The sequence below is a fragment of the Pelecanus crispus genome, chromosome 11 (assembly GCF_030463565.1).
Source record: "Pelecanus crispus isolate bPelCri1 chromosome 11, bPelCri1.pri, whole genome shotgun sequence".
Classification (NCBI taxonomy): domain Eukaryota; kingdom Metazoa; phylum Chordata; class Aves; order Pelecaniformes; family Pelecanidae; genus Pelecanus; species Pelecanus crispus.
In genome coordinates, this window is record NC_134653.1 from 20,261,135 (window position 1) to 20,275,336 (window position 14,202).

A 14,202-nucleotide genomic window follows, 5' to 3' on the forward strand; every position below is an offset into this window, starting at 1 on the left:
TGGTAACACAATGTTCTTGTGGTAGTTTCTAAAGCCTATCAGACCTGTATTGTGGCATTAAAGAAATACGTGTGTTCCTCAAAACATTAAAAAAATCAGAGTTGCCAAAAAACAGCAGTATGCCTGAGAGCATTTTGGTCATTGCAGAAGCCTGATCTTGTCAGTGAGGTGCTACGAAGGATGAATTTGGATAAATTCCAGCCTCCGCATGCAGAGGGCTGTGTGCATCTGGACTGAGAGGAGGATGAAGGCTTAGTTTTAAAGCAAACAATCCTGAGAGATGGAGGTCCAGGAACTTTCTGGTGTTGATGACTTCTTGTGTTGTCTAGGTGTTGGGAGCCTGGTGGCCCAGTTGCTCTGTCTGGAGTATCCTTCCTTCTAGTGTTTGGGGTTTTCTGAGACAAGATCCCTTAACTGAAGTGTTTGCAAGCTGCAGAATATTGCTTTTTGATGATTCAGGCAGTGTTTGCTGTTGAATAGTAGTAGATGTTCATGTACTGAGGCATAATGGGCTAGTAGTGATTAGTTAAAAAAATTACAGCTGCTAAAGTAAGGAGAAACTCAGTTTTAGCACTATGATTAAAAACAATGCAGAAAGTGATGGAGTAAGGTCACTGAATCAGAGTTGCTCACAGCAGGAACTGGCACTACTGGAAGCTTTACCTGCTCTGTGAATGAATAATGCATTCCTTTCCAAAACACACCTTGCTGATGCGGTGAAGAAGATGATGCTGTTTGCTTGGCTACCTTTCACCTGCAGTACACCCAATGTGAAAAGGAACCCACCAAGTTCAATGCAAAGACTTTTAGTATAAATTTATTTCAATTTCAAAATTTTGAGAAGAAACTGTCAAGACTTCCAAGTCTTTACCTATTCTTGAAGATTCTTGCATGTAGCTCGGTTTTATCTTCACCGGTATGCAGTCAGCTATTGTGCAGTGACGTGTGGGGTATGCGAGTGATGGCCGGGCAGTGCTTGATCATACGTGGTAAGACCAAGTACTCCCGGAGGCCGTGCTCTGTGCTCCCGTCTGTACCCCCTGCGGCCTCCCTCTTCTAGCGCCACCCGCAGCCAGCTCCCGCCCGCGTGACGTCTCGCCTTTCTGGCACCGCCCTCGCCACTCCTCGATTGCGAAGGGAGGGCCGTGCTGCCCAATCAGACGCTGTCTCGCCTGCGTTGCCGGGCGGAGGCCGTGCCGCCGTGGGCGGGCTGAGGGTGGCGCCGGTAGCCAATTGGGGCGGCCGAGGGCGCCGCGAGGGGGTGGTGCCGGCGGCGGCTGGCGGGATGGCGGCGGCGATGGCAAGTGCCGCGGAGCGGGCGGTGCTGGTGAGTCGGGAGGGGCGAGTCGGGCGGAGGGTTCGCCGTTGCCGTGGCGAGCGGCAGTGGCCTGGCCCCGGGCGGTGGTGGCCCTGCCGGGACCCCCGCAGGCCTGTTTCGGCTGGCTGGGCCCGGGCGGGGAGCTGCGGCCACCAGGCGGCGGCGAGGCCGTTCCCTGCTCCTCGCGCCTGGGCTGAGGTTCTGTGTGAGGGCCACCTCGTCACCGCTGTGTGGGCCGTGGGGCAGCTGCTCGGGCAGCGCGGCGGGCCCGCAGGGTGGTGCCTAAGTGGCCGGCCGTGCGGCTGGGACAGGCTTTCGGGCCAGCGCCGGGCTCCGTTGCGGTGCTGCCCTCAGGCCGCGGCCACCCAGCAGGCTGTGATCTCCTCCAGACTCCCCCTTTAGCTGCTCTAGCCGTCTTCGCTTTAGTGTTCTCCCCCTGAGCAGCATGAGGGTGCCTTGCGATTGACGGTACTCCTTGCATTGGTCTCGGGTGACTCCAGAGCAGGTCATTGCCGGAGGCACTCCTGCTTATGGTAAACAATGAAATGTGTTACATGACCTTGATTTTTTCATAGTCAGTCTAACATGCTGCTTGATGAAAGACCAGACCTAACAAATGGCAAGCAGGCAGGCATGTCAAAGCAGCCTTGTTGGCTTGATAAAGGTAGGAAAGATACAGACCAGCTGACATTGCAGATGTCTCTGGGGATGTGAGCTGCAAGAAGTAGTGAAAGCTTCCTATCTAGGCAGGGAATTTTAGAGCTGCATCTGAGCTAGGCAGAAAGCCACATGTGAAAACCAGTTTTTTCTAAAATTGATGTGATTTGGAATGATATGGCTAGCATTCCTCAAAAATACAATGTGTAGTGCCCAGATATGGTGAATGAACTTGACTTAATCTGAAATTAATACGGGGGGAAGATCTTTTGCTGTTACTAGGGGGATGAAAGACACCAATGACGATTTGAAGTAGAAACATCTGCATGACAGCAGTGGGGTGGTGGAGGCACTAAAGGCATCTGCTTTACTTAATGATTTCTGTTCCTTTGGGACCCTGGAGGAGAGTGAGTGTTACCGAGAACGAAAGAGTAAGGAATCTAATATGTCAATATTATTCCCAGAAACTCAAAACAGGATTAAATGGTGAAAGTCAGTGGTCCTGCACCCACGCTGGTTTGAAGGATAACAGAGAATCCTATCTAGGTTTGTTGTGTGTACCTGTTTTGGGTGAATATTTGTTGAAACAAAACTGTCCTTGTCCTACTCTTTGTTCAGATAACTCTTGCATAAGGTAATGACACATTAGTGAGTAGTTATTTTGTGTTTCTCATGGTGAACAAGAACTGTCTAGTGGAGAAGCACAGGCTTAAATTTCTGAGTTGATCACACCTTTCCAATTTTTCTGTAGGCAACACATTCAATTTGTTCCAGTATTTTCCACGTGGAAAATTTCTCCTCCCTTACAAGGTAGCAAGTGTCAATCTCTTCTTTGTCCCTTGCTTGCTTCTGTTCCCACTTCTCTGATGGGGTCTTGTGGTTTAACAGGAATGCTTGGCTGTGGTTTGAGGATCTGCTTTATACAGACTTCCCTGTACCAGACAACTAATTGAAGCCTGAGGCGGTGTGTCATCAGATCTGAACTTGTTTGTTACTGAATTTGCCCAAATGATTGGGAGTCCTCAGCCTTTCTCTCCCCGCACTCACTTTTCAGTTTAGCTTGCTTTATTTTTAGGCTGCTGTTGCTTGGTAAAATGCCACTGCGGGGGAAGGAGGAGCATTTTAGGTTTTGTCTTTGTTTCTCACCATCTAATTAGCAATAAATTTGTCTGTGAGTTGAGTTTCTTTTGCCCGTGATGGTAATTGGTAAGGAATCTCTGTCTTTATCTTGACCCACGAGCTTTTAATCTTATTTCTTCCCCCTATCCTATTGTGGGGGGGGAGTGGGAAAGGCTGGGTGAGTGTCTGGCAGCCAGCCAAGGTCGGCCCACTCCAGCAGCTTAAAAAGATGCCCCAGATTTTGAAGCGGCAGGATCTGTACTTTGCTTTGAAATTCACATCCCGTGCTGCCTGTTCTTTCCTAATTCTGCAATTATTGGCACAGTGATTTTTATGAATGCTGCTTTATTAAACAAAGTCAAAACGAGAATGAGGACAATTCATTTGGCTGGGGTGGAGAAGTGGAGAGTAAGGCCTTTCAACAAATCAGGAAGAAATCTTTTTCTTCTCCTATTAGCATGTGATGTAAACAGCACGGACATACCAGTATATTTAGAACTTAAATAATTTTCATATGTGTCTGAGAGATTTATTTCCAGTGTTTGACTTCTAATGCTTCCACTGCTATCTTTCCACAATGTAGGAAGAAGAATTTAAATGGCTTTTACAAGAAGAGGTCCATGCTGCTTTGAAACAGCTGCAGGATATTTTGAAGGTAAGGTTAATTTGCTCCATCTGTTTTTTGTGTTGTGGGTTTGTTTGCTCTCCCATGTGAGAAATGGTAGTATATTTCCTGTGGAGGAAAGAATTCCTGGTAGAAGGTGCATAGAAAGGTCCATCACACGTGTCCAGTACTGTCCCAAGCGTTTGCTTGCCCTCTGGTGTCAAGGACTCACAATAAAGCTGACTTCCCCTAGATTGCTCTGTTCTTGACCCTCTTTTCTGAGAGAGAGCTGCTTTGAAAAGGTACATGGCGGCACCCAGACCTGTCTTCCAGGCATTTGCCCAAGTTGTGAATATTTTCTGGAACAGAGAATCTGGATCTGCCTATAACTCTGTCATATGGTGGTGGAAACGAGCATGATAGCCTTTAGCTGACAAGCTACTACTTGTGCAGTAATTAGTAGCATGCACTCTCTTCATTAAAAAACATCCTTCCCTTGATACATACACCTCTCTGCTGGTACCTGTCCCTTCCAGAGGCGTGAAGTGTTCAGCTGAACCAGGCCTGCAGCACCTTTTGCCAGCCTGAGCGTGGGCTGCCAGGTTCAGCTCTTTCTAGGTAGCCAGGTGGTGAACTGGCCAAAGGGGATTGTGTGCACAAGAGTTCACCACTCTCCTGCTAGGTTAGTTTTCAACAGGCCCAGCCCCTTAACACTCTGAGGTTTCCATGAGGGTTAGTGGGTGATGCAAGGACAGGGGCAAAAATGTGGAGGTGAGGGCGGGTGCCAGAGGAGGTAGGAGTGCCGTAGTGCTGACCAAGGACATGGCTCAGTAGCAGGTAACAATAACCTGCAGTATCTGTATATATAGTAACTGTTTTGAAGAATTTGTAATAGTTTTAAGGGTGAAGTGTGATTAAAGGACAGTCATCAGCCAGTATAACCAGTCAGGAGTGCTGGTTTTCTCTCCAGACTTCCCATGTGGGTAAGGGACCGGAGGTGCTTGCACTGTGCAGCCCAGGGCAGCGAGTGCACGGAGAAAGGGGCAGCCCCATAGTGCCCGAGGGCAGGCAGGGCTGGGCTGTGTGGAGTGCCACTCCTGCTGTGGACAACTTGGCAACCGCTCTGGGCATTGTCCACCTCACCTGGCTCTGGAGTGTGGAGCTGGAGCACGGGATTTCCAATGCCTTTCACCATGAGCTGTGTGCACTGAGTCTTCTGGGCTGTGCCTGTCCTGCAGGAGGATGAGGGAACATCCATGTGCTCTGCTAGGTGGGTTGTGGGAGGCTTGCAAAGGTGACTGCTCTGCGTTCAGCCACTTGCCAGCATCTGCATTCTGCTCTTTTTCCTTGCTTGTGGTGCGCTGCGCCCAGGTGGATGCTCCAGCACTCACTATGTCCTCTCTTGGTCAGGAGGCCTCTCACCGGTTCACCCTGCCTGTGAGTGGCTCGGGAGGAGCCGTCAAGCAGGAGAACTTCGTGCTGAGCACATTGGGGTAAGTGGTCATGGGGTGAGTGGGTCGCTGCTACTCTGCCAGGCCGCTCCAGTGAGGGCTGCCGCTCACAGTGATGCCTGTGTTTGTGCTGGGGGCTTCCATGTGTAGCAAAGGGCACTGTGCCTTGAGCGTCTGCAGCAAAGGTCTCTACAGCATCCCCAGAGTAAAGGGGTTTTTTTTAATGTCAGATTTCACCTTAAGGAAAACAAATGAACAAACTCTTGTGGCAGGTTAACGTAACAGTCTAACCATGTTCTAGGGGCTGCCTTAGCTAGACTTGTGCCGTTTCCTACTGACATCTATAATACAGCCATTGATTCCCAACCGTGCGCTGGTGCGTTGCATCAGTGTGCTGCTGTCAGCAGTTTTGCCAAAGGGCAATTTTCTGATTCTTGGCTCAGTTTCTGACTCTGACTGTGGACAAATCTTAACCTTTGTCCTAATCTCCCTAAAATAGCAATAATAAATCTACTTCACAAGAGCAAACCAGGACTTGTGCAGAAGGTGCTATGGAAGTGCAATTATTCTGAAATAGCTGTCCATTTTTTGATCTTCAGCATAGGCCTTGGTCCGAATAGCTGCACTCTGGCAGAGGTCACAAGCTTGTTGCAAAGTAGGAGACCTTAGTCTTTAGAAGCAGCATGGTGAGCATTTTATAGGATGATGCAATGATTCTGTATTGGGTTTGAAGGTTGCACTCTTCAGATCTTAAAGTATTAAAGTTGATTCTAGTTTTCATTCATTGTTGTTGCAAGGTGGATCTTAAAAAGTGTTGATCTAAAGAGTCTCTTTCTAGTGTATTAAAATATAAGGTATGGCTAAACTGAGTTCTAGAAGGCCCAGGTGCTTCAGTCTTCCCCCACTGCTCCTCATAGATGTGAGCCATCTTGCAGGACCTTTTAAAGGGTTTGGGGTGGGGTTTTTTTTGTATGTTTAGGGGTTTTTTTCTTGTTGGGGGGGCAGGGTGAGGTGTGTAGGTTTCAACTCCCATATGAATCATGTAGCACTCCAATGTCAGTAATTTGTCTAATTTGTGTTTGTGTCTGCTAGAGCTGTTTGTAACAGCAACCAAATTGTTGATAGTAATACATGTAAGAAGCATGGAATCAGAAATGAACATTATGTTTTAGGCAGGGCAGTTAGGGTGAGGTGGCTCATAAAGAATATGACAGCAGCTGGCCGCAGGCCAAGAGCTGGGGACTTGAAAGTGTGTGTAGAGTGCATCTGCATCCCCCAGCTGACCCCTGGAAAGAGGGGAACTTGGCTAGCTACATGCAACAGGGAGGGGCAGTAACGGGTTGGCAGTTTGAGTAGGTGTCTCTTGCCTCCTGTGACTTGTGTTGCCTAGATCTTTCTTCTCATTCCAGCACAGACCAGGTGAAAGGTGTGTTGACGCTGCAGGGAGATGCCCTGTGTCAAGCTGTGAGTACTTGCTTTGCACTACCATCAAGGAGTGGGAGTCATCCTTATTATGCTTTGATGACCTCAAGGGAGAGGTCATTCTTATTATGCTTTATCAGTGATCAATAAGTATTCCTTGTCAGTCTTCCCTAATAGGCTTTAAATCCTTAACGTTTCAGCAGCTGTTGAAATTTGTCAAGATCCAGCATCTAAACCTCCCCCCCAACACACAAACGCAAACACACACATTCTGTGGTGAGTGGTGGAGTCGACTTTCATGGGGATTTCTTGCCTTTACCACCTGTGTTGTGTAATACCAAATTTCCTTGGGGGCCTTCTGAGATGAGGTTGTGTGTCCTGTCTGGATCCAGATTTACTAAATGCCTTTCAACTTATCCTTTGTATTAACATCTTCCTGTAGGAGGACTGAGGTTCTGGCTGTGCCAGGACTGCTGAAAGCAGCTTGCCAAGATGATCTGGGAGACAGAATGGAGTGAGACTGGCAGTCTCAATGTTCTGCATATGGGCATTGCTTGCTCTCACGTTTGTTTCTCTCTTCAAGGACATTAATCTGAAAATGCCCAGAAATAATCAGCTCCTGCACTTTGCATTTCGGGAAGACAAGCAGTGGAAATTGCAGCAGGTACTGTTAACTTTAGATGCCTGACCCTCTGTAGCACCTGCACTCTCCAAGCACTAGCTGTAGCCCCTCACTTTCCAAGAGAGAAGGTTATGTCCATCCTACATTAGCTCCAGTAGTAAAAGCTAAGGGAGGAAACAGATGCAATTAAATTCAGTTGTGGTGCTAGGAGAGAGAGGTGGGTTCTGCTTGTTCCTGAAACACCAGCATGCTGAAGGCTGTCTGCATAGCAGTATGATTATCCTTTAAAAGGAGTGCCTGGGGTGCCTGTGCAGTACTGGCCTTGTGTCTGCTTGTAAAACCCAGGCTAGCACGACAAAGAGCAACTTCAGAGGCTTTGAGTAGCTTGCTCTCATTCTCTTATGGAAGCATTTCTTTATGCTGAGAACAAATCTCACTGCATTGTGCTCTTGTAGCACAGCTGAGTTCTCTCAGTTAAGGAGTTGAAGGCATGTGGCTATCCAGAACATTGAATCTCTTTCACACCATTTTGCTGGGAGATACCTGGTTTCAGGGCCTGCTCTAGTGCCTGATCTTGAAGACATAGTTTCCCACACCTGCCTTGTCATAGCTGAGTAGGTTGGAGAAAGATGTATTCCATGTGCTTCACTACGCCATGGCTCAGAGTTTTCTAGGTGATCAGTGCATATGGTCTTGAGTGCAGTTTCCAACGGCTGCTTTGGCAGCAGAGTGAAAGCTCTATGTGGTAACTTTGTAGAAATCTAGAAAATTGTGTACTTGAGATTTTAAAGCCAAACTTACTGAGTTTATTTATGCCTCACAACAAGGCAAGGAAGTTTTTGTGATAACACTCAGCAGTGCATCCTATTTTGTGGGTGTTTTGTACTGCTGCCTGGTTGATAGGCTTCTACCAGTTTTTATGGAAAACACCTTCCTTTATTTACTTGGAAGAGTTTTGTGTTCTAAAGTTGTTCAGATGTGGAACGTGAGTCCCTAAAGGACTCTGTGCAGAAGCATTTACAGTGATTATGTGGAGATCTTTGTCCTCTGTGAATTAAAAATGAGCATCTCAAAGTATTGTGAATTTCTTCCCCTAGTGAGTGGTGCCAGCTGGAGTTTTGTTTCTCTGTGCAAAGCCAAGTCACTGGTAAGAAATTGTAGTATAGGCACATTTTTGAGGAACACAAGTTGCAGGCACTCGAGTTTTGAAGAACTTGATTAGAAAGCAGAGCAAAATCAAGGGGGAATAGGAATGAAGCAAGTCCTTATAATAGCAGGACTGGTATTGCTGGGTTGGGTAATGCTGCCAGGAACCACTTAGCTTGCTCAAAAGCATCTGGGAGATGTAAAGGCTGGAGCTGGTGATGTTTGGAGATGCCATAGCCCAAGTACCTGCAGAGTCTCTCTGTAGTCTCACAGTGGACTTTACCATCTCTCTCTTCTCTCTGTAGCATCTAGTGCCTTGTGCTTTCTAAGACCAGGGCTGTTCTGTTACCCCTGAGCTCTGGATGAGAAGGAACCAGTGCCCAGATGTATGCCAGGGAGGTCTCTACAAGGCTGAGATGGGAGGGTCTGGGTTTGCTGGGGAGCGGTATAGATGTATCAAACTACAAATATCCCAAGCTGTGTTATCCATCTCCCAGCAGCCACCTCTCATACAGGCTTCCCTGCTTACCTTTTTCATTTGTTGTACCCTCTGATTTACCCCTTTGCTTTTTTTCAGTTTTCCTGCTGCTGCCTGGAACTGAACACAAATCTCTTTCTCCCAAGGCCATTTTCTTCTTCCTCTGTTTTGTCCTTGCTCCCATTAAAGCACTGGGATACACCTATCAACCTTGCTTTGATAATTGTCTCCTGGCTGCAAGTGGTCTTGCTTGAGAGGGACTTGAGCTAGCTGTGTCCTGAGTCTGGTCAAGTTCCACACAAGTGGTGCAATGGCAGCTTCTTGATGCTGGAGATAACTTTCAACCCCAACAATTATAGTTTAGAAGGACTCTGGAATACTGCCAGAGATGCTATATTAGAAATCAATGTTTGCTGCTCATTGCTGCTATTGATGTAATTTATCTTATTGGTTTTAGCTCTAATAGTTCCCAAGGAAAAAATCATTATTCATGTTGCTAGACCTGACTGCTGTATACCATCAACAGTGCAAATTCCTACCTGAACAGTCATGATCAGAGTCCTCCCAGGATGAGAGTGCCTGATGTCACTGTTCCTTCAGGGCAGCAGCAGTATTTTTATTGACAGTCCAGGTTGTAGCTCTCAGACTGTTTTGCATCTCCAGTCCTTGAGTGAAGAACCCAATAATGCATCTGGGCAGCAGTGGTAGATTTGTGTTAGTGAGTGTCTGGTACTCAGAGACAAATGGCCTTAGCATTTGAGAAGTCACCATTTTCTTAGGGCCAACCGGATAATCAGGGAAACCTCTACTTCCTAGTGTATTTTATAGAGAGTGTTTCTTTAATAGGGCTGCATTTGTACCTTTGCAGATTCAGGATGCTAGAAACCATGTTAACCAAGCCATTTACCTGCTTACGAACAGAGATGTAAACTACCAGTTCAAAACAGGCTCGGAGGTTCTCAAGGTGAGGAGAAAGCCCTCTCTGCTTGGGTAGGAACATGCATTTTTCTTCCCTCCATTTGTGGTTTTAAACACAGTTAATGCACATTGCTGTCTTGAGTCTCTCACTGGAAATGGATTCTCCAGCTGTACCTATATATACCTGTGTCAAGGAGTATCCATGTGACCTTATATTTTATATGAATCTATACCAGTTTAGCATCAGTAACAGGGTTATACATCATGGTGAATGGTAATCTGACCAGTCAGTGCCCTGTTGCACAGCAATGATATTCTGGGAACATCTCCCTTGATCTTTTTTGGGTGATGTGGTTACAGAGCTCATGCTCTTCCTTGTCAGTCAGTGCTTTTGGTGAGAGAAGAAATGAGGCAGTCATCAGCAAACAAAACATTACAGTTAGTACTTGTGATTTACTGATGATTTGAAAGTGATTTCTCACTTGCTAGTAGTAGTTGATGCGGTCTGATACAGACCAGCAGCTGCGTGGCAATAAAGCCCAGCCCTCTGCTTGGAAATGCTCTTTGAAGCTACTGGAGTTTCGACTTACTCATTAGAATCCATCACAATATCAAACATGAGAAAGCTAAACATTTTTTAGTCTCCACATGGGCAAGGGCTGCTAATAGGAAGAAGCTAGGTAATAAAACTATTTCCTTTTTATTTTTGGGTGGAAGTAGGAGAGAGAAATTAGTCATTATACAAAATGCCTTCATCTTAGCAGTCATGAGCTCTGTAACAGACATATGTTGCTTCCCACTTTTTTTCTGGAAAAGGAAGTCTGCCTGAGTAGAGCCTTTGAACTGTGGTTTCTGGCAGGATTGGACTCACAATGAGCTGGTTCTTTTCTCTAGTGCCCTAGCTCATAGATGGTTATGAACAGGGGAGAGAGGGCATTCAGCAGTTGTTGTACCCTGTTGTGGGAGAGGGGAAGACTAGAACACAGCTTGTTGTTTTTCCTTAATGCCTGCTCTTCAGAAGAGCTGATGATGAATTTGTTGATGTTTCCGTGGCACCAGTAATTGATCTCATGTTCTCTTCTTATTCTTCCAATGAATAGCTGTTCTCTCTTCAGTCCATGGTATTAAACACTCCCTGGCCTGTCTTATAAATGTCTGTGATGGTGGTAACAGTTAAACTGCATTTATGTGGGAGCCAATATGTCCCTGAATTCCTGGAAGAGTCGGGGGGGGTGGGGGGGCGGTGGTGGTGGTTGTTGTAAAACTTGCAAAAGGCTGTGGGATTCTGCAGCATGCTATCCAGAGCCGTCCAGGGATTGCCACTCAGCAGTGTACTGTACGTTATCTTGTAGCTTATGGATGCTGTGATGTTACAGCTGTCAAGAGCCCGAAATAGGCTTACCACTCCAGCCACTCTGACTCTACCAGAGATTGCCTCCAGTGGTCTCACAGTAAGTATGTGGTGGTCTAGATCTCCATACAGTCTGGCAGCATGCAACAGTTAGGATACTGTGCTGCATCCTGGTGGAAGTGGATTCCTGAAGTGTCTCCTGAGGCAGAGAGCACTGAAGTAGGTGCAAACCCTGAGCGTTTTTGGCTGCTTTGTATCTTCCTGTGGGAAAGCAGATGACTTGGGCATGAGGACTCTGGTTCTCAGAGAGTTGAGTTTTGTCCTCTTCCCTGGGAATCTTGTCAGGGATGATTTGCCCTTTTGAATGCTTCTCCATCCTCTTTTGCCACTGTCATGCACACACCATTTGATCAAGTGCAGCAGGAGGAACAACCATTGCCTGCAAGCTGCTCGGTCTTTGTTTCTTTTCTAATGTCCTCTCACTATGGGGTAACTGTAGTATGCCTTAGAAAAAGGTAGTGATTTCCCAGCATTAGAAATAATGGTCCTTTCACTGACAAAGAAACTGCTTATTTTTTCACCAGAAAATGTTCACCCCTGCTCTGCCTCCAGACATCCTTGTGAATTTCTATATTAACCTGAATAAGCTGTGCCTGACTGTCTACCAACTCCATGTGCTGCAGCTCAGCACAACCAAGGTGATGCCTACTATCTCTTGAGCCTTGTTTATTTACCTCTCCCTATGTCCCACTGTGAGGAGGAGATTGCACTGCTACATGGTACAATGTTATATGCATAAGATAATGCAGAAATTACTGTAACTGGTGTCTGTGTTTAGATCTGCTGCAGACAGAACACTGGCTTTAAATCTAGTTTGGGGCATGGCCTCTTAGTCCAGAAGAAAATACCAGTGCTCTGGAGGAAGCCAGTAACTATTTTTTGCCAAGTAATGCTTTATCTTTACAATATAGTTTGATAATTTTGCGTAATTTTGGAAGGGCATAATTGTATTAATCCAGTTTACATTGAAGTAGCATCTTGGGTTTTCTAAATGGAGTTTTGATGAATACTTTTCTGTTTCACCTGTTGCATTTAGGTCATCTTGATGTCCTGTAAAAACAGAACTAAACCCTTAAGCTTTAGGAAATGCAGTCCTTCCATAAGGATATTTTTCCTGAAGCCTATCTTTTGTTTCTTCTGGATCTTCTCATCTTGTTTTTGTGGTGCTAAAATTTGGAGCTACGTTGGACTCAGCCACTGTGTGGAATTTTTTTTCATGAAGGAGCAGGAAGGGATCAAATGACATGGATTCTATATGAATGGAGTATTCAGGCAGATACAGTATAGGCATTTCTTGATGTCAGGCTACTGAAAGTGCAAACCTTAAATGTCCTCCTTCTGAGTAGTTTGTTTACTGTGTCAAAATCCTAATGACCTTTTCCTTCTCCTCTAGAACTTCAAGCCTGCTGGAGGGTCCATTTTACACAACCCTGGAGCCATGTTGTAAGTACAGTCACTACGAGGGCTGTGTAACAGGTGTAGGAGTATGCTGAGGATGAGATCCAAATGGCTGTATGCAGTTTTGATTGTGGCATCTGTTAAGAGGAGAAGCTGGACTGAGTCGCTTGCTGTGGCTGTGCCTGTGAATGCACAGGTGCCCATAATAGTGTTTCTTTAATGACTTGGCCATAAAGGCCCAAAGACGTGACGTTTCAGGATACAGCCCACCCATACAGTGCCATGAGTTTGTCTAGAGATGAGTTGTCGACCAAAATGCACATTAGGTTATTGGCATGGCCATCTGCATTTCCTGCCTTTGTGCCTCTCTGGAAGGTGGTAAAGCTTCTACCTTAACCCTATTAGATTTAGCTTAACTCTAAATCTGATCAGAGGTAGACTGAGAGTTTGTATTCTATAACTTTACCAGGTGCTGTTTTAAATGTAGTAGAAATCATAGTGATCTCTTTTGTGAGAATGGAGGACAGTTGCGTTTTGTGTTCTGTGCTGTTGTGTGTGAAGCTGTGCTCTTTTTTCCCCTACTCCAGTGAGTTTGGCAACCAGCGGTATGAAGTCAGCCATGTCCATAAAGTGGAATGTGTTGTACCATGGTTAAACGATGCCCTTGTCTTCTTCACAGTTTCACTGCAGCTTTGCCAGCAACTGAAGGACAAGGTAAATGGCCTTAGAGAAGGGGCTTTGTTTTTAACTCTGGATTTTGAGAGGACCTCGGATCTCCTAAAAATCTGATGTGATGTTATTCTGTACAACTTACATATAAACTGAAAATAAGTGATGAGTCAGTGCTCTGGAGCCAGGGAGCTGGCTGGCACTGGCTAGCAGACAGCCATCAGGGATAAGCGTAGTAGTGTGGCAGATGTGTTTGCTGAACTGGTGACTAGATGGAGAGGAGCAGGTAGACACTGTTGTGTTCTCAGTCATGAGCTGGATGTGAGGAAACGCCTGGGTGCTGGAGAGGAAGCATGGAGACCTCAGCAAACTAGATTCCAGTAGACCAGTATTCAGTTCCAGCTCTGCAGCTGACCTGGCTGCCACCTTGAGCAAGTAACTTTGTGCTCCAAGCCTCTTCAGTGACAGTAGCAGCAAATCTGCCCTTTTGCAGTGCAGTGCTGGAGTATGTAATGCTGTAAAGCTCAATCTTCATACACACATTATACTCTTTCTTCTATGGCCCATGGGATACAGGAACTTACCTGCTTTTCTTCTTGCTTTCCAGATCTCTGTTTTCTCCAGTTACTGGAACTACAGGCCATATTAATTCTCTGTGGAGTGTCCAAGTCCTTAGAGTACTTCCACTGTCTTCCTGTTTGTTTTCAACATGCCAGCTGAGTCCAGGTCAGCATGAGGAGTGCTGTGGTTCACTGCCACGTGGCCCTCCATAGGGTAGGGTCAGTGTATCCAGACACAACTTTAGTAGCCTTGTCTGGGACTGCTGCATAAGCGGGGCACCAAGCAATGCTGTGTGGTTGGTGAGAGCTTCCATCTGTCTTTGTTCTCATGTGGGTTGTGTGGTTTACACTTTCCAAGCCTCTGATGAATTGCACTAGTCCGTTACAAGGGATGGGGAGCTGTGGACCACTCTCTAACTGTATTTGCAC

At 46.2% G+C, this 14,202-nt stretch overlaps 1 protein-coding gene across 1 annotated transcript; it reads left to right on the forward strand.

The window, feature by feature from the left end:
• Positions 1 to 1,285: 1,285 nt before the first annotated feature.
• Positions 1,286 to 13,928, forward strand: ROGDI (rogdi atypical leucine zipper). The gene is made up of 11 exons (XM_075719000.1): positions 1,286 to 1,327; positions 3,678 to 3,749; positions 5,109 to 5,191; positions 6,559 to 6,613; positions 7,155 to 7,235; positions 9,686 to 9,781; positions 11,088 to 11,186; positions 11,671 to 11,784; positions 12,540 to 12,589; positions 13,132 to 13,258; positions 13,821 to 13,928. The coding sequence occupies exons 1-11, from the start codon at positions 1,286 to 1,288 to the stop codon at positions 13,860 to 13,862; spliced, it is 861 nt and encodes a 286-aa protein (XP_075575115.1). The 3' UTR covers positions 13,863 to 13,928.
• Positions 13,929 to 14,202: the final 274 nt, after the last annotated feature.

Bases quoted from the DNA above. Each gene is read 5' to 3' on its own strand.
- ROGDI (XM_075719000.1), top strand. From the start codon at position 1,286: ATGGCGGCGGCGATGGCAAGTGCCGCGGAGCGGGCGGTGCTG. The intron at 5,192-6,558 runs GTAAGTGGTCAT...TTCTCATTCCAG, and splicing joins TTCGTGCTGAGCACATTGGG to CACAGACCAGGTGAAAGGTG. The intron at 6,614-7,154 runs GTGAGTACTTGC...TCTCTCTTCAAG, and splicing joins GAGATGCCCTGTGTCAAGCT to GACATTAATCTGAAAATGCC.